The sequence below is a fragment of the Hyaena hyaena genome, unplaced genomic scaffold (genome assembly GCF_003009895.1).
Source record: "Hyaena hyaena isolate Hyena2069 unplaced genomic scaffold, ASM300989v1 scaffold_210, whole genome shotgun sequence".
Lineage (NCBI taxonomy): Eukaryota > Metazoa > Chordata > Mammalia > Carnivora > Hyaenidae > Hyaena > Hyaena hyaena.
Window position 1 is genome coordinate 2,006,856 of NW_024080841.1, and position 23,754 is coordinate 2,030,609.

Below are 23,754 nucleotides of genomic sequence, written 5' to 3' on the forward strand. Positions count from 1 at the left end.
CATTTTTCTTTTAGTCAAAGTTATTTGTATTAGGATCAGTTCTTTCCTATTTCAAATCAATAGGCTCGATCAACTGAACAGTTTCATCCATATCAAACTTTACTAAATGCCACTTGTGCCAGGGAGCTTTTCATCAGTTCTATCCAACTCAGTCTTCTTGGATCAATTCTGTATACATCTAAGAATCAGTTGAGCATATGGGACAATAATTCTCACTCAGTCCCAATTGTCACCATGTACAGTTAACAGATCAGTTAACAGTAAATTGCCTATAACGGGATATAGTAAATGATATAGATTCTAAGTAAAAGGTCTATGGTGTGGATCTATGAAAACCATGAGGAAACCATGCAGCTATGGGAGATATAACGTAGGGGATGAAGAATGTATGGGGCTCCATTACATTATTCACTCGGCTTTCTATTTGAAATACTCTGTAATAAGAAGTAAAAAAGAAAAAAAAAACCATCATGTGCAATTGCCCACTTAGGGTTTTCTAGAACTTCACCAATACAGGAGGCAGTAGGCCACATGTAGCTATTTACATTAATTACAATGAAAGAAATTCAAATATCAGGTTCTCAGATGCCCTAGGCCCATTTCAAGTGCTCCACGGCCACATGTGACTAGTGGCTCCCACACTGGACAGTACAGATACAGAACATTCCAGCATCACAAAATATCCTACTGGACAGTGCTGGCCTAGATACTGTGCAACAGAGAAATGAAGGGTAATAAAAATCTCAGCGAGCATCTGTAATCTTGAATTTGTTGTGTTCATTAAAACGGCATCCACATTCCTGCTTTAGATTATAAATAATCATACGTTAAAAAAAAAACCATAATATGGGGTGCCTGGGTGACTCAGTCAGTTAAGCTTCCAACCTCAGCTCAGGTCATTATCTCGCGGTTCATGGGTTCACGCCCCACATTAGACTCTGTGCTGACAGCTCAGAGCCTGGAGCCTGCTGCAGATTCCGTGTCTTCCTCTCTCTCTGCCCTTCCCCTGCTTGTGCTTGCTCGCTCTCGTTCTCTCTCAAATAAACATTGAAAAAAAATTTTTTTTAAACCCATAATAAAGGAACCAGAGGATACAATGTGGCAAGACCCTGGATATGGGGAAGGCCTAGCTGCCCAACAGGATGCAGTGACCTAGTTTCTGGCCAGACAACCCCCTACTCCCCATAGTCACCCAGGGCCTTATGCTGACCAGAGGTGGGTCTAACTCAAGGGTTTCAGACCACCCTTGTCTTCTGTGCTGGGCATCAGTTCGCAACTCACCTCTGGACACAAGCATACGCATCCAAATCAGACCAAAGGGCTTCCGATCAACTCATGCATCATTTGTCCCTCTGCTTTAGGGTGGCACCACTGTCACCCTACCGAATCTCCCAGTTCAGCCAAAAGCTTCTGGCAGGAGGAAGGCACAGGCCTTGTATTTCCCCAGGGCACCAGGGGCTACTTAGTCCAATTCAGCACATCCGAGCTGGTCGGCCAGCAGTCTCAGGCCCCTTCACATACTCCAAACCCACTCAACTACCAGCGGATTACGAGACCCATCAGCCATGAATGCACCTCCCTGCAGGGCCCAAACCAAATCCTTTCTGCAGCTGCACGTGTCTAGCCGTCCCACCCACCCCAACCAGAAAGGCAACATCCACGTTCCTCCATGGGCTTTCTCTTGCTGTCACACACATGCTGGCTGGGCTGGAGCACGGGCAAGAGCTGGGGCCAGGCCCCAGGCAGAGGCCGGCAGCAATGCCTGAAGTTACGGCCCGTGTGACCCAACACTATCCCAGGAGCCACCACCACATCTTGATCCCTGGTCCACAGAATCAAATCACCCAGTCTTCGGGCTCAAGGAGATGGAAACAATGTAAACCAATCATTTTATCTTACAGAAGAAAATTCAAGAGCCTAACAAGTAAAACGGCATGCTCAAGGGCACAAGTCATGTACCTCATCTCTTGAATTCTTCAAACGTGTGCTAACTCAGAGTTCCCCTGGCTGTGGAAGGTTTCCTCAAATTCAGTATGGCGGCACCTTCCTCTCTGCAAATCCATGCAAATGTATCTCCCTCCCTGCCCCAGCCTCCCACGCTGTCATTCCCAGGACACACGAAGCATGCGTATCCCCCCCTTACCAAGGCCAGAGACACACACACCAACCAGGGAAGTCATGTCATCCTTCCCAGGGAAACACCATGCAGACCTGCGCCACAACAGGACAGGACACGTGGCCTGATCAGCACCCTGCATCCTGAGGGAGTGGAGAACGCTGCTTTATGCTCCAGGGCGGGGGGCGAACCAGAACCCCGCATGTGGAGAGCAACCATGTACTCTGTAACTACATCTCATGACAGTCTCTCTCGCTAGTCAGCAGCTGCTGCATTCTGTGAGGAGGATGGAAAAGCCAAGAGGTGGGCGTATGAAGAACTGGGGTGCCAGAACTGGGAACAGCATCTCCCTCCCCTCAGCCACAGCCGGGGAGTCAAGGGCTAGAAGCAGCCATGAGGTGCCCCTGGGGCAAAGCTCTGATTCCCTCCTCCTCTCCTTCCCCTCCAGTGGAGGAGCCAAGTGGCTGGTGGGTCCTCACCCGGCTGCCCCCACCCCTTCTGCCCCCGCAGGCATAGCGTTCTCTACTGGCAACTATACAAAGAGCTGCTGGCATTTCCAGGGGCTTCCCTCCAGAGAGGCGGTTCCTCCAGGAACAGAGTGGGGACAAACAGGCCCTCCTTGCAACTCTCCAACCCCAGGGACTCCAGCTCTTAACAGACCACAGTAGCAACAAAAGAAATGCTCCGAAGCCCTGCACAGAGCTAGAGCTGATTTAACAGGACGGCTGGGCCACTGTGAGGCAGCACAGCATGTCCAAAGAACTGGGAGTGAAAGGGTCAATTCCTAGCACTGACAATGGCCATTGTCTTGCGTCTACAACCTTGAACAAGTCATCAGACTTCTCAGACTGGAATGCCAGGCCTCTGTTAACTACCAGGGAGCTGTGTTCTCAGTATTGAGGACACATAATTACGGCAAGACTCACAAGGTCATTCTGGAATGCAGCGTCTGGCCAGGTGCAAACAATCAGCAGGGAAGCTAAATGACCGAGCTATTTCACTTTTGCCATCATTTTTATTGTGCATATTTGCAAATTTTCCAAAATAAAAAGTTTACAAAATTGCTTCTCTATGCATTACTCAGCTATCACTTTGCTATCTATCTACCCCATAGTTCTTTCTATCTCAAAACTATGTCACTGGGTTGAGCAATAGCATAATGCAAGGGCTAAGGGGAGGTCCACACTGTCAAGTCAAAATAGAACAGCTGTTTCAGGTCAGGTGCTTTAAATCAATGGTGAGAAAAACTTAACACAACTGGGGAAATTTGAAAAAAGACTGGGTACTAGAGAGAATTACAAGAACTTTAATTTTCTTAGGTGTGAAAATGATCTTTTATAGGCTTTTATCTATTAAAGATAAAATATTTAAGTATTTACCGTTTAAGTGATAGGATATCTGTTTAGTTTTAAAATAAGAAAATAGGGGCGCCTGGATGTGTCAGTTGGTTAAGCATCCGACTCGATTTCAGCTCAGGTCATGATCTCATGGGTTTAGGAGTTCGAGCCTCACATAGGGCTCTGCGCTGACAGAGCAGAACCTGCTTGGGATTCTCCCTCTCTCCCACTTTCCATGCCCCTCCTCCGCTTGCTTGCTTGCTCTCTCTCTCTCAAAAAAAAAAAAAAATAAATAAAAATAAAAAAACCTTAAATAAGAAAACAGCAGAGTGGAGAAGATGTTATTGGCAAGATGTTAATTGCTGATGCTGGTGACGGGTGGGGAGGGTTCACTGACTATTCTCTCCCCTTTGCTGCATACTTGAAACATTTCATAATAAAAAATGGTAAAGAAATGTTTTTTGAAGGCTTGCCTATTTACCTGCCACATAATCACAAAACTCAAGAAAACGCTACTCGCTGAAATGATAGAGAAACCAAAGATATTTGCCAAAGGCTATCCTCACTGAAGGCAAAATTTAAACAAAGGAATAAATAAAACCACAAAAGTATCAATAAGATTGTCAAGGAGGGAAAGTTAAAAGTCAGAATGCCGTCCAAGGGAGAGCCAAGTTTCTAATACTGAAAGGGCTCCGGATCCCTCGAAGCCCCCCCTGCCCATGTGCAATGTTTAAGCTGCATCAAAACGTGGGGGTCCAACATGGTCCCCGAATGTCCTGCCAGTGGCCAAACCACTCGAGTGTCCAGAAGATCTCATCTGCTAGGACTTAGAGCCCTCAGCTCTTTCTCTGACTCTGGCAGAGACAGAGAAGAAAAAAGCGACAAAGCGGTTGAAATCACACTGCAGGCATCTGGCTAAGTCTTGTCCCTCCCTGCATCTCTACTGCCCTGAGGGAGTAAGGACAAAGGAACTGAGGCAGGGGTGTTTACTCAATCCTGCTGTGTGCCAGGTGTCCCCCCCATCGCGGAATCGAGCCTATGGCCCCTACTGGTTAAGTACTGTTGTACCCATTTCACATCCAAAGAAACGGAGGTTAAGAAACTGGTCCAAGGTCACATGCTAGAAAGAAAGGACAGGAAACCCAAACCCTAACCCTCTGACTCCAGTGACCTGGAGAGGGTGCAGTCAGTTAGGTGTCCGACTTCAGCTCAGGTCCTGATCTCACAGTCGTGGGTTCGAGCCCCGTGTCAGGCTCTGGCTCTGTGCTGACAGCTCAGGGCCTGGAGCTGCTTTGAATTCTGTGTCTCCCTTTCTCTCTGCTCTTCCCCTGCTCATGCTCTGTCTCTCGCTCTCAAAAATAAATAAAACATTAAAAAAAAAAAAAAAAGGAAAAGCACAAACAGAGCCCTGTATTACTCACTTCTCAACCAAAGGAACTTCCAAAACTGATTCCTTAGATCCGGATGAGAAATCACAGGACCCCAAGGGCCACCCTCAGGTGGGTAAACAATCTCCACCACACCATCTGCACACCCACTTTGCCGAGCGCTATGGCCAAGATATCTTCTCTGTAGAGCGTCCAGAGGCTTGACGAGCCCTGCCCAAGCTACCCCTCCCCAAGCTCTGCACCAAGGAACAAATGCGCCCTAAGGAAACCTCAGTGGATGTTTTCCACCATCAGTTCTTACCTGGATTATTTTACAAGCTTTCCAACTGGTCTTCTAGCTTCCCATCTCAAACAGCCATTGGAACTCTTCATGGCATCCATGTAGTCTCACAGGACACCTGGTAATCTGTCTGAAGTACCTATCTGATGATGTCACTCCCTGCCTACCACTCTCCCCACACCAACAGCCCAGGTTCTCACTTCCCATCCACCCAGGGATGCCCAACCACTCGCCACTCCTTCAACACTCCTTACTCTTGTATGTCCCATTCCTTCCGCCAGCAACACATGCCCTTCATCCTTGTCTCCACCTAGGGAACTCCTATTCATCCTTTAAAACCCATCTCAAATACCCCATCTTCTGTGAATTCTTTTTTCCCTGTAGCATGCTAGACTCATTTGTTCAATAATCATATCTTCTTTCTTAGGATACTTCATAGGCAAAAAAAAAAAAAAAAAAAGTCCTTGTCATCCTTCAGCCTCTTCCTCACAGTGAACTATTCTTCTAGGACATACAACTTTCCCTCTTTTCTCAACCCCCACTGATTAATCTTCCAACCCTTGATGGAGATCTCAGTCAGGGTGACCTGCACGGCCCCAAAGTAGCTGGGCACATGAAAGTTTGCAGAATAAAACCTTCCTGAGGGCAGGAAGTGTGGTTTACACCTTACCACGCACAAAGACTGGCACAGAGATGAATGAACACACGTCCCCACCCAGATCCGCTCTCCCAGGCACTCTGGTTATACTGTCCATCCCTGGCTCCTTGTACCCCATTTTGCTAAGGCAGGTCATGATCCTGCCCTGCTGACACAGGTAGGAAGACTGATTAGCAGTCTACCATCGATTGGTTCCAGACACACCCACCATTCCCAAAACAATAAAGACTCCCAACTCCCTCAAGTCACATTCGGATCATTAAGAAACTAATCTAAGGTGATACAGACAACCAATGACAGAGTGTGACGTCAATAAGCACACCACAGGAGGCTAACTCTGGATTCCAGAGCCCGCCAGACCTCCACTCATACTCCTCGCCCCCTGCCCGCTTGCTGCGCATGCCACATACCAAACTGTCACCAGCTACCTGTGCTCCACTTGTCTCCATTTGGAGGCTGCTTTCTAAAATGACTAAAACAGGGGTACCTGGGTGGCTCAGTAGGTTATGCTCCCAACTCTTGATTTCAGCTCAGGTCATGATCTCACAGTCATCATATCGAGCCCTGAGTTGGGCTCTGCACGGAGCACAGAACCTGTTTGGGATTCTCTTGCTCTCCCTCTCTCTCTCTGCCTCTTCCCCACTCAAGCATTTTTGTTTGCTCTCAAGAATAAATAACATTTAAAAATAAATAAATAAAATAAATGGGTTCAAAGTCATGAGCGTTCCTCCTGCCTCGGAGACCAATAATGGGAGCATCTGTTGATGGCCCCTTCCCTGCCAGCTGGGATCTATAAAAAGAAGTTCTCAATTAGAGAGCTTCCTTATATCAGCACTGGTCTCTCACAAGCCAGCAGTCCCATGAGGCTGCCATGAACAAAGCAGAGGACATACCCATTCTAGACAAAGGGACTTCCTTTAACACTAACTCACTTGGCAACCTGGAACGGATGGTTGGAAAGAAGGTTCTCAAAGTTTTCTATTCTTGATCTGGAAGCCTAGGAGAAACCCACCAAAGGGGCCTGAAGGGAGCTAAGGGAGAAGAAACAGGGCCGCTGCCACATGCTAAGTGACAAGACACACCTGCTGTTCAGTAACCCGGACTGGGATCCTTGGAGTCGGTGCTATAGCAGAAAAGGTCCAGGACCCACAGAGTCTCCTTTCTGCATGGTGCATGGAATTTCTATGACCTCTACAGCACCATCACCAGTGACCCAGGGAGCCTTAGAAGAACAGGGACTATGTTACTGAATTTTTATTTTTTTTATTTTTATTTTTTTAAATGTTTTATTTATTTCTAGGAGAGAGAGAGACAGCGTGAGCAGGGGAGGGTTACAGAGAGAGGGAGTCACAGACTGAAACAGGCTCTAGGCTCTGAGCTGGCAGTCAGCACAGAGCCTGACACGGGGCTCGAACCCACAAACCGCGAGATCATGACCTAAGCGAAAGTCGGACGCTTAACCGACTAAGCCACCCAGGCGCCCGAATTTTTAAATTCCCCAAACCTAGCCTAGTGGCCCATGGCTGCAGTTGTTTAAGAAATGTGTGTTTAATTAAGGTACCAAGTTAGGGTACAAACGATAAGCCAACAGACAATTCCCTTGTGGTCAGTCTTTTAATATGCCTTGTGGTTTTCTTTTTCTGTGGCTCACACAATCAGATTAATGTCTCTGTGGGTGCAATTATCCTCGGAAATGCCCATTTACATGATGTGCAAACTCATCTGAATAATGGCCTAATTGTATATACTAAATTGTGCTAAATTGTGTGGCATGAATGCCATTCTCTCAACATCGAAATAATTCCTCCCTCCACGCTACCTTGCCTCCTCCAAGCTAAAAGATATATAACCCAAGTCCCGGTGGGTCTTCAGAAAATGTGTTCCCGGGCAAAATTTTACCCCCTCTGAATAATCCACAGGACCAAGTTTCTATACTTATGTCAGCACTTTGCCGCATCATAAGATAGTGGCTATGGAAAAACACTTTGGAAACTGCCTGATATTTGAACACATGAAAGACGCGTCTCTTGGATTATTCTGATCTTCATTTGGGTCTTATCAAGATTACAAATTCCCTGAAGGCAGCGACCACGTTCTGTACCTCTGCGAGTCAACTACGACCAGGATAATGCAGACTCTGCACTTAGAAACAGGGACTATTCCAAAACCTTCTTGAGCCTAAGACTTTGGCTACCTTGTCCCACCTTCTCTGAGGTTCAGGCTTTCCTGGATCACCTGGAACTATTCGTTACCAGATACACCTAAGTCCAGCCAGAGGAACAGTCAATTCACTGAAATACCAACCCCCTTTGTCTAGCCGCTCTTCTATCTCTGGGTCAGCATGACTTGGCTTAATTTTAACTTCTACCTGCAGTAAGATCTCCAAAAGAGTGCAAGGTCAGGGGGTCTCAGATAAAAGGGAGCACTTGATATAAACCAGAGTTAGCACAACACAGCTAGCTCCCTGCTTAGCTTGGCGTATGGAAAAGCTAGGGGTCTGCTGCAGCACAAGGCAAAGATATCAACAAGGTTAAGGTCCGCAAACCCCAGCAGGAGCTGACAGAAAGGGACACACGAGCACAGGCATTCAGGGCCCCTCCGGCTGCTAGAGCGGTGCCACTTTGAATCACCTAGGGATCTCTGGAAAAGACAGGAATGGCCTTATGACAGGGCACGGTGGCAGCTGGGTCCCCAGCTCAAGGGCGCCAGGGCGGCACTAGCTGGCGTGGCAGGGGTGCTCCAAGCGAGTGGGGCCTCCTGGCAAACCCTCTCCTTTCCATTTGCTATTGCCAAGCAAAGCTGCTCTCCCAGCTCTAAACAAACTGCAGCCAGTGAAACTAAGAAAGAGGATAAGACACCCTGCGGAAGAATCCAAACGCCCCAGGGCCAAGATGACCACACCTTAAGCCTGTGTAACTCAATCCCAAGCATTCCTTTCATCAGGCATTCGCTTCACCTTCACTGTGCTCCATGCATCGTGAAGATCTGCAAAGGATAACGAACAATTTCTGTCCTCGAGGAGCTAAGGTGTCTAGGGCAGGGTTCTCAGCCCTGGGTGTAGAGGTGAGGAATGCAGAAGTGGAACCCAGATTGCTTGGGTCAAATCCTGGCCAGGCCACTCATTGCCTGGGTGGTCCCAAGCACTGTAATTCTCTGTGCCTCGGTTTCCTCATCTGCAAAATGCAGGTAACAACAGAAGCTCCCTCACGGGGTTGCACTGAGGAACGCGTGAACACATGCCAAGTGCTCAGAATGGGCACATAATAAGCCATACAGAAGATGTCAGCTGTTACAGAAGCAGGCAGCAGGAGCAGTATTAGTTGACAGCTATTAACCCACAAGACACAGGTGACCTTTAAGGGAAGCTGATGACTACCTTGAAATTATGTTTGTAACTTATACACCCATGTGCACAGGTTTTCAGAGGGTAATACCTATGGCCTTCATCAAATTCTCAAGAAGCAAAGCTGAAGGAAGGCTTAGTGAGGGAGGGGACTGTAGGACAATTGCAGCAGCTACCCGTGCCCTCATTTTAACTGGGCAAAGGGGAAAAGCCAAGTAGAGCTGCCCAAGAGAACTTTCTGCCTGACACAGGGCTTAATCCCACAACCCTGGGATCATGACCTGAGCTGAAATCAAGAGTTAGATGCTCAGCCTACTGATTGAGTGTTAAATTAAGGCATATACTTTTTTAGACATAAGGCTATTGCACTTTTAACATACTACGGTACAAGATAAACACAGTTTATATATGCACTGTGGGGGAAAAAACCATTTGACTTGCTTTATTGGGACATTGCAGTGATCTGGAACCAAACCTGCAGTATCTCCAGAGTATGTCTGTTTATAAAGAAAAAAGTTTTAAGTAATCAACTCACGTAATCCTGGGGGCTAGCAAGTCCAAAATCTGCAAGGTGGGCCAACAGGCTGTAGACTCAGCAAACAGCCCGAACAGCCCGTACGTACGTATTTCAATCAAGTCCAAAGGCCATCTGCTACAGAATGCTCTTTTGTTTGGGGTAGGGGTCGCTCTTTTGTTCCATCCAGGCCTTCAACTGACTGGATGAGGCCCATCCACATTACGGAGGGCAATCTGCTTTACTCAAATCCCACCAGTTTGAATGTAAATCTCATCCAATCAACACCCTCATAGAAACATTCAGAATAATGTGTCACCACGTACCAGGGCACTGTGCGGTCCAGCCAAGTTGACACATAAAATCAACCATCACACACACTAAAGGTTTTGAGAACTATCAGCAGAACTGACTCTGGCAAGATTCAGTGGGGAGGCAGTGGGGATAGGTAGGGGAGGGGCACCAAGAGGCAGGAATACCAAGGGAAAGGCTACTTCAATTATCCTGGCAAGACATCAGGGCTTCTACCAAAGAAGTGTCAGTAGGAAATGAGTCACTTAATTACGATTTGTTAAAAGAAAGTATGAATGGATTCTGTGACTTGACAACACACACACACAGTTACACCTTCATGGGAAGCGACAATTTCCTCCTAGGTCTCGGACACAATATAAAGGACAGGAAGTCTCTCCACATACCACAAAGGGAGGGAAGTGACACAACAGAGGGAAACGGGGTTGAACATTTCCCTACTCCAAGGAGTCCTTGGTCTGCTCTGGGGGTCACACCTGCTCACCTCTAACTCCTTCCAACGCAGAGCCTTTCTACGAGACAGGTAAACCAACAGCGCAGACATGGCACCATCAGTTAGCTGCCTCCAAGTATCTATCCTCCCCTCCACCCTTAGAAACAACCCTACTAGCTGAAAAACAACTCCAAGCCAAGCCTCTCTTGCAGCTTCCCATGACTATGTGACTGGGTTCTGGCAGTAAAATGGAGGCAGAGTGGTGTCTGAGAATTCTGAGTAGACTCTTTCAAATAGAGAAAGTGTATGTCCCTTCCCCACTCCCGTTTGATCCCTTCTGTTCTGAAATGCAGATGTGATGGCTAGAGTCCTTGGTTACTTGCAACCAAATGCAATTCCTGGTTGATAGAAGATGAGGTCATTGTTCTGTGCATAAGGCAATGTAAATTTCAGAATTTCGGGCTATGGGACTTTATATCTTCTTATGGCCTCAGGTGTTGCAATGAGGCCAGACAGAAGAGGAATCTGGATAAACTCTATACAGCACCTTCATCTCATGATTTCCTTCCAACTGTTCTCAAAAGAACCCACTAGGGATGCCTGAGTGGCTCAGTCAGTTGGGCGTCTGACTTCAGCTCAGATCATGACCTCATGGTTCATGGGTTCAAGCCCTGCATCAGGCTCTGTGCTGACAGTCCAGAGCCTAGAGCCTGCTTCAGATTCTGTGTCTCCCTCTCCCTCTGTCCCTCCCATGCTCACACTCTATCTGTCGGTTTTTCTCTCACACAGAAATAAAGATTAAAAAAGAATTAAAAAAAAAAAAAAAAAGAAAGAAAAAGAGACCTCATTTGTGTGGCCAGGTTCACAGAGCCCTTCAGAATTCTGTCTGGAGCTGGCCAGCTCTCAGCAATGAAGCCGGTAAGTTTGAGGGAGGTGGTGATGGTACACTCAGCCACTTTTCTTAGAAACCCCATTTCTTCCTGGAAACATGAGGCTTAGGAGTGCAGAGCTGGAGTGTGAGATGCTGAGTACTCTCAGCTGTAATGAACACCACTAGATATTTGTTCACTTGTACCTGCCCAAGGCTACAGGTTAAATTTGAATTTCAGGTACACAACAACTGATTTTTTTAGTTATGTAAGTCCCAAATATCACACGGGAGAGAGTTAGCCTTAAAAAAAATTATCTGAAATTCACATTTAGCCAAGCATCCTACATTCGATCTGCTGCCTCTGCCTCTGGTCTATGCTCCACGTGGCAATGACCACACACTCCCATCCTGGGAATGGGGTGCTTCCTTCACACACACGTCAGGAAGCTCTGTCTGCACCACAGAACCCGAGCTGGGAATCCGCAGTCCCACGCAGGAAGCAGTGTATCCCAGCATGGGGGAATGCTTCTAAACATGTCCAGAGCCTGTAGATCTCCAAGCCTTACCACTCATCTAATTCATTTTTTTTTTTTTTAGATTCATGTGTTTACATTGCTTTAATTTTATTCTTTTGAGGTTGTTTTTAGTTGGTTAACATACAGTGCAACAGTGATTTCAGAAGAAGAATTCAGTGATTCATCACTTCCATGTAACACCCGATGCTCATCACAAATGCCCTCCTTAATGCCCATCCCCTCCATCAACCCTCAGATTATTCTCTGTCCTTAAGAGTCTTTGTGGTTTGTTTTCCCTCTCACCTCTCCCCACCCCCACCCTTCCCCTATGTCCATCTGTTTTGTTTCTTAAAATCCACATGAGTGAAATTATATGGTATCTGTCTTCCTCTGATTTCGCTCATCTACTTCTTAGGGTGAATAAGGTCATCCACTTCTTCAGGGCAGGTTGTCACGGATGGAAAGGGGGAGACTATGAAGTCACACTGGGAGCGGGACTGGAGGAGAAAAGAAGGAAAGCAGGGGGGGCAGAGGGTATCTGCAAGGTGAGGAAAGGGCGCAGAAAGGTGAGCCAAAAGCACTCAAGAGAAACATCACCAAACCTTGTTACCTGACAGCGTAAAAAGGCCTAGCCCTGTTTACAAAACAAAAATACATCCCATGGTCTGATTTTCTTCAGCTGAGACTTTGGTCACCCCGCCACTGTTCCAGAGTGGTTCACAGAGGGGGGAAGGAAGGGATGATCCATGTGAAAGCAGTAATTTTATTGAAGATGGAAGGAAAGAAGAGAAACATCCAAGGAGCTTCATGGTTTCAGACACGGTACAAAACTCCATACCTCCCACTAACCTTTAAACCGCATTGACAAACCACCTCTGTCCGCTTTGGGCAGCATGTTGCCCGCCGAGCAGCACTTAACCGGGCATCAGCCCTGTCCCCAGTGAAAGACAAAGGGGACAAGGAAAAGGGAATTGGCCCTGACAACACTCCCAACTTACAAGGTAATGGGGAGCGGGGGTGGATATTGCTGGGCTGGGACTCTGTTGCCACCAGACCCCCACTGGTAGCTTCCTGACACCTCCCAAGCAGGAAAGGGTCAAAGCAAGTGCCCACTGCACCACCAGAGGAGAAAACTTCAAGATGAGCGACGTGCCCTGCTGCAGCCCCAGCACAGGATGCCCGATGCACAGCCGGCCACGCACGAGGTGCAGGGACTCCAGGGAGGTGAGCCCTTCTGACCTAAGCCCCAAGACCTACTCTGTTCAGAGCCTTCAACCCTCCTACCGCTCCCATCCTGACCAAGCATCTAGCCTTCCAAAATGCATCTGCTTCTTCCTCAAAAATTCCAAGCACGACTGCAAAGCAGGATGTGGTCTTACAGGCGAGGGAGAGTGAACAGTCCATTCTCCTCTCCGGCTGTAAATCACCAGGGGCTCTGCCTTGGGGCAGGTGCCCCATCACTCACTGCCTGCCCTTACCCTGTGAGGCAGGGGTGACGCGGTTCTCAGGAACTGGCCTGTGCCTCCCCCGCCCAGTGGGAATGTCATCAGGGCCATGGGGAAGGACGTCAGTGACCCAGACCTCCTCACCCGAGTCCTACGTGAGAGCTGCCACCCAGACAGGCGAGTGGCCCAGCGGAAATGAAAAGTGACTGGGAAGAAGGGAGGCATGATGAGGTTGCGCCTGAGTCCCAGGGGAACCGGGAGGGCGTGCCACAGGGGAAAGGAGTTTCAACTCCTTTCAAACTGCTTGGAACAAGAGCCTCAGTTACCCCCTGAGCAGAAAAGGCAGGGAAACTGCACAGATGAGCTCAACATCTTACTTTGAGCCTTCCACATCAGTGATTTCTCAAACCCGTTCCCCTAAAATGCGTCAGGGTGCAGTGCCGGCTTTCCAATGGTCACTAGACCCTGGTCACTAGAACCAGGTAGATGTGGGTTCAAACCTCCGCTCCTCGCCTCAGAAGGTCGGCGATCTGGGACACCATGTACCTCCCAAGCCTCAGCCATTAACCCCCTCCATATGACGACAGGAATGCCACCTTCAACTCTGCAGAGAGGACTGCACCAGAGAACGCATACAGGGACCTGTTACTGCAGGCGTGAGCACCTAGAGATGGTTCAATCAATGAGGACTGTGGGGGCCCCTTGGGTAACTCGACTTCTCTAAACCTCAGTTTCCCACTCTGCAAAACCTACAAAAGTATCTCCCTCCTGCATGTGGAAAAGTGCCCGGTACAGAGTGCCAAAATTCCTCTCCTCTCTCTCCTTCCATCCCAAATCTCTGACTCAGTCTTTCAACACACACGCTTCCAGTAAACTGTCCAGAGATGACTCCCAGCTCCCCACCTCCAAGCCGTCCTGCATCCCTGCCCATGACATCCCCACCCATCGTGGCCTAACATTCAGGAGGATGAGTGCACCCCTTTCTCCCAAAGCTGGATCCCCACTGTCAACTTCCTACTGGCATTCAGGCTATTCAGGTCAAAACCGTGGAGTTCCCAGTGACTCATTCTTTTTTTTTTTTTTTTTTTTTTCTCTTAATGTTTTATTTATTTCTGAGAGAGAGACAGCATGAGCAGGGGAGGGTCAGAGAGAGAGAGAGAGAGGGAGATATAGAATCTGCAACAGGCTCCAGGCTCTGAGCTAGCTGTCAGCACAGAGCCCAACGTGGGGCTCGAACCCACGAACCAGAAGATCATGACCTGAGCCCAAGTCAGACACTTGACCGACTGAGCCACCCAGGCACCCCCTGGTTAATTACTCTTGACTGCCCGTTAACCACTCCTTTTGTTAAAGCTTCCCCTCGCATTCTCTCAGACTAAGCCATGACACCAGAAGGCTTTATGCAAAGACCCAAGTAATGGTCTTTGGCTCTAAGACCAGGTTCCTCACCTGTAATATGGGGACAAACAGGAAAGAGAAATGCTCTCCCCTACACAGAGCAGTACACATGGTACCCGGCACATAGATCTCAAAAGATGATGCCACTATTAGTGGAAGACACAATATTTGGCATCAAAATCTAATCACCATCTCAAACAGCAGAACCTCCCACATAAGAGCCCACTATGGCTGCTGTGCAGTGTCTCAACCCAGTGTGAGGGCCAGGCTAGGGTATCAGGTACTCGCTCAGCTGGCCACCCTTCCTTCCCTATCTGGCTCTTCAGTTCCCGGAAGTCTTCCTTTCCACAGCCTTCTTGAGCTGATGCACTTACTCCAGGTTATGTCCACACTGACTTCACCCTCAGATCTCGGCCCTTTTGTCTTTTCTACCCAGACTTCTGCACTTTAGGGCTCAGGTGTGCCTTTCTGCTCAGGTTTCCAGCCCCAGCCCTTACAGTGACCTCACCCACCATGGCTTCTTCCACATGACGTCTACCTCTGTGCTGTGTGGTTCAGTTCTCTAAGCAATGAGCCTCACCCATCGGGCTCTTTACTTGGTGAAGATCCTCATTACAAATGATCCTCATTATTCTCGGCTCCCATATTTGCAAATCTGTCTACTTGCTACAACTTATTTGTAACCCCAACATCAACATTTATGGCACTTTCAGGGTCTAGACCCACACAGAGAAGCAAAACGTTTCAGTCACTCAACATGCATGTTCCCAGCTGAGGTCCAACACTCTGCCTTGTTTCAACTCTCGTGTTGTAAACAACTGTCCGTCTCTGTCTGCTTAGTGCCACGTTTCTCACATTTTTGTGTTTTGTTTGATTCAGCTGTTTAAATTCGTCCCCAAGGCTAGTATTACAGTGCTGTCCAGTGTTTCTAAGTGTAAGGCTCCAATGTGCCTTATGGAGAAAATACATGTCTTACATAAGTTTCATTCAGGGGTGAGTCATAGTGCTGTTGGCCAGGAGTTCAATGTTAATGAACCAACAGTAGAGTACATCTAGAAAAACAAAGAGGAAACTTGTAGATTTCTACAAGAGGCTGCTCCAGTAAGTGCTAAATTCAAGCCCATAGTGCAGGAGGAAGCTATGGAAAAGCGGCTAAATGTATGGACCCCATTTGGTATCGATGCATGGGAGGTCATGACCAATTTAAAAAGCACTGTGTGATGCTCAAAGCCAAGTAAATTTATAATCTTGTCACCTAGGGTCAGAAAAATGTTTGACCCTCTTTGGCTAGTGTTTTGTTATAAGGAAGTACTGTATATAATTAGTTATTTCTAAGAAATATATATTAAATAAGGTGCCTTTAAAGACAAACATACATAAAACAAGGCTAAGTATGGGTCAGTTGATGAAAATGTGATCAGAGGCTCTCAGGAACCTGACCCTCTATTTCTCCTATGAGCAATGCCTCAATAGAGTGCCTCTCTAATTGAGCAGGGGTAGCAATTTTCTTTTTTAAGTTTGTTTTGAGAGAGAAAGAGCCTGTGCATGAGCAGGGGAGGAGAGAGAGAGAGAATCCCAAGCAGGCTCTATGCTGTCAGCACAGACCCCAATGATCTCACAAACCGGGAGATCATGACCTGAGCCGAAACCAAGAGTCAGACAACTGAGCCACCCAGGCACCCCAGCAGTGACTTTGAAGAGCATAACTACCGTGAATAATAACAATGGACTGTAATTACCTATGCCTTAAAATCATCTTATTCGTATATGTTGACAGGGCTCCCGGATGACACAGGCCACATTTTACACTCCACAACGGCCAGCAAAAAGGGGAGATGCTCAGAAAACACTTTCAGAAACGCTTTTACTCACCAATCCACTAGCCTACTGTAATCTGTGGTCTTACTCTACTTCTCAAATGGGGGTGGGGGGAACCCCACACTTTAAATCAGATCAGTAACAAAGATTCTACTTGTGCCCCCGAACACCCCACCCAACATGCTTTTTATAAGACTAAGAGGGGAAAGCCAGCTCCTCAAAGTTAAGGTCTTTTTCTGTTCTTGACAAGTGGCTACAACAGCACTTGGCAATTAGTAGGAACCCAGTAAACATTTGTTAATAAAAGAAATTAAATTGAAGGAAAAAAAAAAGCCCAACGAGTAGAGAGCAAGAACCCCTATTTGACACATCCTCGAGTTTACGTCCCAAGTTTGTGGGACCTGGCCCTCTCCTTCTCCACATAAGGAAGGTCTTCCGCCAGCTAGATCAGCATCTAGAATTTCCCAACCAAAAAAAGACTACAATGCTCTGCTCCTCTATGATTAACTTAAGAATGTAAGGGATTATCTGATGCACTTGACCTGCTTCATTTCGTGGGAAGCAGGACTCCCCATCCATCTATCCAAGGCCCTTACTACACTGTCTGTGAGGGCTCAGAGTGTTTGCGATCAGTGAAGAAGTAACTCCCTCCGCATCATTTTTGATTCCTCTGTCACATGTTACCCCCACAAACAACTCGGTATTTCCTCGACTGCCTGGGGTCACCCTCCTGTCCTCACATTCTTGACATTTTACCCATCTCCTCTCAGCCAGCACAGGACTGTTTCTTCCACCCAGAGGTTCTTGGTATGGTAGTCTTTCATTTTCAGGGCAGCAGATTCACCAGAGAGACACAATATTTGATAGCAAAATACATCTGGAATTAGAACTTAGATTCTTTTTTTGATGTAAATGTTTTACATGTACTAATTCCATCACTATGGGAAGTTGCCAAAAATGGCTACAATAGTTCACGGTGCTTTACAGGTGGAGTTTATTTCTTCCCACCTCTGGAATTTGGACTGACCGTGTGACTTACTCTGCCCAACAGAACATGGACACATGTGACGCAGGCAGAGGCTGGAAAAGGGCTTGTCCTTTTAGTTCCTGGAATCCCAACACCACGGGAAGAAGCCAGCCTGTTGGCTGAGACTCATGTGGTCCAGTCACCCAGGATGCCTTTGCTGACAACAGGCCAAGAGAGTGCCTGACAGATAAAGCCGTCTGACATCAGAACAACTGCCCAGCAAAATAATGAGCTGAATAAATGTTTTAGGCCACTAGGTTTGGGGTGGTTTGTTTCACAGCAAACGCTAACATACACGGATCCATTTTATAGATGGAGAAACTGAGGCACAGAGATTAAGTAACCCACCCAAGTCCCACACCTGTTAGATGGTAAAGTGGGATTCAAAGCCAATCTGTTCGGCTCAGAGGCCAAGATTTGCCAGTTGTCCTACAGAGGTCGCTCTACAAGCTGCAAATGTCTCTCCTGTCACTTGCTTCCCCAAAGGAGGCTAAGTGTAGGACATGGACTTACATGGCCCCAGAAGCACACTACAGGCAATTTCCCGCACTGAATGACCCTATTTTGTATTTATGTTGTTCTTCGGGTTTGGAAAGTCTCCTGACACACTGCAACCACTTAAAAATAAGAGTTGGGGCCCCAGGCGGCTCAGTCGGTTAGGCATCCAACTCTTCAGCTCAGGTCATGATCTCATGGTTCGTGAGTTCAAGCCTGCATACAGGCTCTGCGCTGACAGTGCAGAGCCTGCTTGGGATCTCTCTGCCCCTTCCCTGCTTGTGATCTCTGTCTCTGTCTCTCTCAAAATAAACTTAAAAGAAAAATTGCCCAAATGTTCATCATCAGATGAATGAACAAAATATCCATACCACAAACTATTACTCAGCCTTAAAAAGGAATGAAATTTTAACATATGCTACAACACAGACGAATCCTGAAGAGGTTATGCAAAGTGAAATCAGCCAGTCACAGAAGGACAAATACTGCACGATTCCACTTGTACAGGGCACTTAAGGTAGTCAAATTCCCAGAGACAGAAAGTAGAACCATGGTTGCCAAGGGCTAGGCCAGAGGGATGAGTGGGGAGTTGGCATCTAACACAGTTTGGGGAAAGGGAAACGTTCTGCAGATGGACGGAGGTGAGGCTGCCCTACAGTATGAATGTACTTAATGCCGCTCAATTATACATTTCAAAATGGCTCGAATGGGCAAATGTATGTTCTCTATAGTTTATCACACTTTAAAAAGAAAAAAAAAAAAAGCAGAAGCATTGGGACTGGCAGTGATAAAAACAACAGGTTCGGGGCCACCGCCAGACCAGTCAGAGACCAGGGAGCAAAGCCAGTGAGCAACACTCAGCGGTTCAGGTTTCCTGAGTCACATGGTCCCACCTCCTTGTCAGAAAGTCCCCCGCCACATACTGAAGGCCACATGGGCTGACAGGTATGCCAAAGCAGCCTTAAATACACACTCTGGCTCAAGGACAAAAACCCTCAAATAAATGAAAGCCAGTTCCCTGCTCCCACTCCCGCTGGGCGTGGGGGGGCTACGTTCTGCCTCCTCTTGGCAGAATTTGGCCTGGGTTTCCACAATCGTAAAACTGGATCTGACTCCTTCCTGATCCATCTTGACATCAGGGACAATAAAGTTAATGCAAATTTTTGATGAGCAAATACAATTTCTACTGGCCCAACAATTACAAATCTTTGTAAACTCTTTATGGAAATCCAAGCTCTTTAAGTCTCTTCTGCACTGGGGCTCTGGACGGACATATGCATTCAGACAGATCATAAAACCACCACTATAGGATGATCGCATATCAAAAAAAAAAAAAAAGGAGATACACATCAAATATTAACGGAAGATATTGGGATTTACTTTCTTCATTTCCTATATTTTGGAATTTTTCTACAACAAAAAAGTTGTTTAATGAGGCTAAAACCGAAACTCATGCCGGGACCCCCACTGTCAAACACAGCGCCTCACTGACATCCCGAAGACAACCTCCCGGGGCAGCTCCCGTGACCATCTGGCTTCCTAGACGAGGCGGAAGGAAGAGGCTCTGGGAACGCAGTGCCTCACGATACACACTTGAAGGAGATGCTTTGAAGGCATCTCTCAGAGACCGTCCCTGCTGTACACAGCCAGAGGGGACTGTAAATACAGAGGGGAAGGGGGTGGGGATCAGAGAGAGGAAGAAAACAGGAAGCCCCACTTGGCAGCCGCCAGAGCTGAGCCCCACCCCCTACACCCACCGGGAAGGTCAGAGGATGCTGGTACACAAACAGCCTCGGCCACCTGGCCCAAGCCCAGACAGCCCACCACGTGCACAGATGAAATGTGACATCCGTGCCCGGCCTCACCCTTTGAGCATCCTTCCAGTTCCTCGGCTATACACCAACCAGGCCCCTTGGGGACTTCTCCGCCTTTCTTTTCCTGCCCCACCTGCAAGAAGGCTGGGGTTCCCTTCACATTCTTCTTGGCATCTGCTAGCTGACAGTGAGTCACTCAGTCACCCCCAGGGTCTGGCTATTATCTTGTGAGAGCTGATGACTCAGTGGCTCACCCCAGGGACTCCCTAATTCTCATGATCACTAGCCCCACTAGCCAAGAGAAAGGAAGAGAGGAAGGAGCAATGTCATCGCTCACAGCTGGCGGGCAGTGGGACTCTGCCCACCCAGGTCCCTCCCACTTCTTTTCCCATCAAAGAGGATTTGGGGACGGAAAAGAAGAGAGTGGTGTGAAATCTATCCCAGATGTGTCACAGACAACCGAGGACCTACCCAGCAAATGAGATTTGAATGAACGGATTTGCCAGCTGTGTTCCTATCCTTGCACTTTTGTGGCCCCGCGGCAGGAAAGCCAGAGGGGGCTGGGCAGTCCAGGGACAACAAAGGAAATGCTCAGAATGCCAAGGAAGGGCCGGGAGGAGCAGTGGCTCTGCTGGGGGCCTGTCAAGGCACGGTCCACCCATTTGTTCAGTTATTCCTCGTGGAGCTTCGGGACTATGAGCAAACAAACAGTAACAAGTCAGATGGAAAGTGTGCAATGGAGGAAAAGCACATCCAGGAACAAGGGATGGAGGTGGTGGGGATGGCAAGTGGCAGTTATTTTAAATGGTGGCCCAGGAAAGCCTTGTTGATAAAGTGACATTTGGGCAGAAAAGTGAAGACAACTGAGAGCACCATGCAGATTCTTGGGTTAAGACAATGCCAAACAGAGGGGCACCTGGGTGGCTCCGTCAGTTAAGCGTCTGACTCTTGATTTCGGCTCAGGTCATGATCTCATGGTTTATGGTTCATGGTTCATGAGTTCGAGTCCCATGTCAGGCTCTGTGCTGACAGCATGAAGCCTGCTTGGGGATCCCACTCTCTCTCAAAACAAATATTTTAAAAAAGACAATGCCAAACAGAGGGAGCAGCAAATTCCAAGACTCTGAGGTAGGAGCACATTTGACACGAGTACAGCCAAAGATGGACACCTCCCACGTGCTGGGGCCAGCAACCTGATGGGCCAGCCTCCACTGGCCCCTGAACACACAGGTCCTGTTTGCCAGCTCAGTGTCGAAGCCTGAGCTCAGGGGACCGAGCGAGGAGACCACTGCCACAACTCCAAGGGCAGAGTTGTCTTAACAGACCACTCCCAATGATCCTGAGGCACGGGCACATAAACGGATCTGACATTTGTGGGATCCAAAGAGTCAGAGGACAGTAAACTTGAGTATTGAAGACTTTCAGAAAAGGAGATTTCATGACCTCCTTGGAACTGATCAATGTTACGTTAAGTTATCAGAAATTTCTCCTCAAACCTTTCCTGCTGCATTTTAGGTCAAGAATACTGCTACTCTGGGCTACATGGGAGAGGGGGTGACACATACCCAACTTGGGGGGTCCCTTAAAAATTGGTGAGACACAGGCACTTTGGAGACAGTATCTCAGGGTTCTGGAGCACCTTTTGAGAAGGGTTTCATCTCCCAGGAGACCTAGAGGCCTGGGTGGGGCCCAGAGAGAGGCTGAAAGAAGGGCTGGCTGCTCAGAGCTCGCTGCAGACCAGTTACTGGCATCGGATGCTGACCAACCCAGTTTAGTGGCCAGGGCAGGAGGAAGGATTCAGGCGGCCATTCTGTCTAGCAATAAGGCAACCTATCTGGCAAGTTCCTAACAGAAACTCAGCTGAGGATTCAGAGTACGAACCCACATACACAGCCAGGATCTCAGGAGAGCCACTAAAGCATCAAGGGAAGCCCCTGAGGAGAAATTTGAGAGGTCCGTGGGGGCAGGGCAAAGAGGAAGAATGCCCGAGTTCTGGCCCCTAACCCTCAATAGGTCTGGTCAGAACACATTGCTAGATTTCTGAGGCTTCATCTCCCGAGAGTTCACCCTGCCCTTGCCTACCGAGACCAACCACACGCGTGCGCACACACCTGCCACTCACCAAACACTTCTTTACTGGCAGGCATCGCATCTCCCATCACATACACACCCAACAGGGATGGGCCCTGTGCTCTGGACCAACTGCTCAGGCCTGTTTTGGGTGGCCATTCACACCGAAGAGACGTGGCGCCGGGAAGCCAGAGCGAGCGGAGGTGTGTGAAAGCCCCAGCCCCAGGGCTGGCACCCAGCACACACTGGTGAGTGCTGGGGCTTTTTCCCACCCCATTCATGGGGCCTGGCAGTCAGAGGCTGGGCAGGGACACAAGCAGAACCCTGCACATCAGTGGAGACAAAGGGGGACACACTCTGAAACCAGAGCCAGGTCCCACACCGTCCAGTAGCCTCCCAACCACAGCTCCCCTCTACCACCCCTTTGTTGGTGTCGGATCCTCAGCTGCCCATTTGGGCTCTCAGGGCAAAGAACCAATGTCTCAAGAGAAGCAAATGGCAAATTCCTTTCAAACCAGAGAGGACACTGCAAGGGAGGGAGTCTTCACCTGCTGCCTGCCAGGCGATGACCAGAGAGGGCAGAGGAAGACACCAGCTGGCCCGGCTGGAGGCGCGGATGCGGGCACCAAGTCAAGTGTCCAGGCAGCACCCACTCCCAGGGTCAGCAAAATGCCAGTACCCACACTCTATTAATAGCATCAAGAGCTGGAATGGAGCAGCTATGGTAGAGCGAAGGAAAAAATAAGAGGCTGTCTTCAAATGCAGCTGTATACAAAGTCCTGGTGGCTCTGCATCCCTGGGGACTCACGTTTCTAACCTTTGACCGGAGACACAGAAGTCAGAAGGCGCATCCAAAACATGGCTGGGGGCCAAGGCAGGGGAGACAGTCAGTGGGACTATCTTACCTGCCTCGCCACCCTCCGCGCCTCCCAGTAGGGCTTCGAATCTTCCACGGCTTTGCCGATTTTCTTCACCAGCTCGTCCAGTTTCACAGTTGCTTCCACCAGAACGGAGCGGAACTTCTGACGAGCATCCTGCAGCCAAGAGAAAATGAGGAAACATCTGAGGCTTATGGAGGAATCTGTGAAAATCCACTTTCCCCAACCACAAGCACCAAGGAGGGCCTTCACGCAACCTACAAACTCCTAAATTAATACCTTTGGTGTAAAGCAGCACCATCCAAAACTCGGCGATACTGGAAATGTTCTATTGCTCACGCTGTCCAGTACGGTAGCCACTAGCCACATTTGGCTACTGAACACTTAAAATTGGCTAATGAGACTGACAAAATGTGTTTCCAGTTTATTTAATTTTAATTAAATATTTCTATTTTAAAAATAAGCCCTGCATGGGGCTCTGACAGCTCAGAGCCTGGAGCCTGCTTTGGATTCTAGGTCTCTCTCTCTCTCTGCTCCTCCACTGGCACTCTGTCTCTCTCAAAAATAAATGTTAAAAAAAAAAATGAAAAGAAATAAAAATAGAAGTAAGTGTGGCCGGTGACTACTCTATGAAGGTGGACAGCTCAGGTTTGATCTAAAAGCTTTCTGTCCTCAGAGGAAGATGTCCGGTCTAGCCACCCCTGGCAGCCAGCCATTATGATAGCACCATTTCCTACACTCGCATGGAGTCCTCAACCGCATACTGTTGTCCTCCACATAAACATGGAGAGGAACTTTCCCACGTGCCAGACCCTACGCTGAGCATGGGGCTTGGTTCCTGCCTACAGGGCACTTCCAGTCTGGTAGTTGAGGCAGGCATCATAGCCATTTCGGAAAAGTCCATGCCAGGATGAGACTGATACATGCGTCAGGGAACCCAGGAGCAGAGGACCTCACGAGGCCTGGTGAGGGGGGAGGGGGTAAGGAGAAGGAGACTTGGAGAACATCCAGAGGGGCAGTATCTACACAGAAGCCAGAAGCG

At 48.2% G+C, this 23,754-nt stretch overlaps 1 protein-coding gene across 1 annotated transcript in view; it reads right to left on the reverse strand.

The window, feature by feature from the left end:
• The window catches only part of SH3BP5 (SH3 domain binding protein 5), a 72,143-nt gene that overhangs the window by 22,564 nt on the left and 25,825 nt on the right, over positions 1-23,754 (reverse strand). The window contains exon 3 of the mRNA XM_039242230.1: positions 22,740-22,868. Coding sequence (XP_039098161.1) covers positions 22,740-22,868 — 129 coding nt within the window. The remainder of the gene's footprint in view (positions 1-22,739; positions 22,869-23,754) is intronic.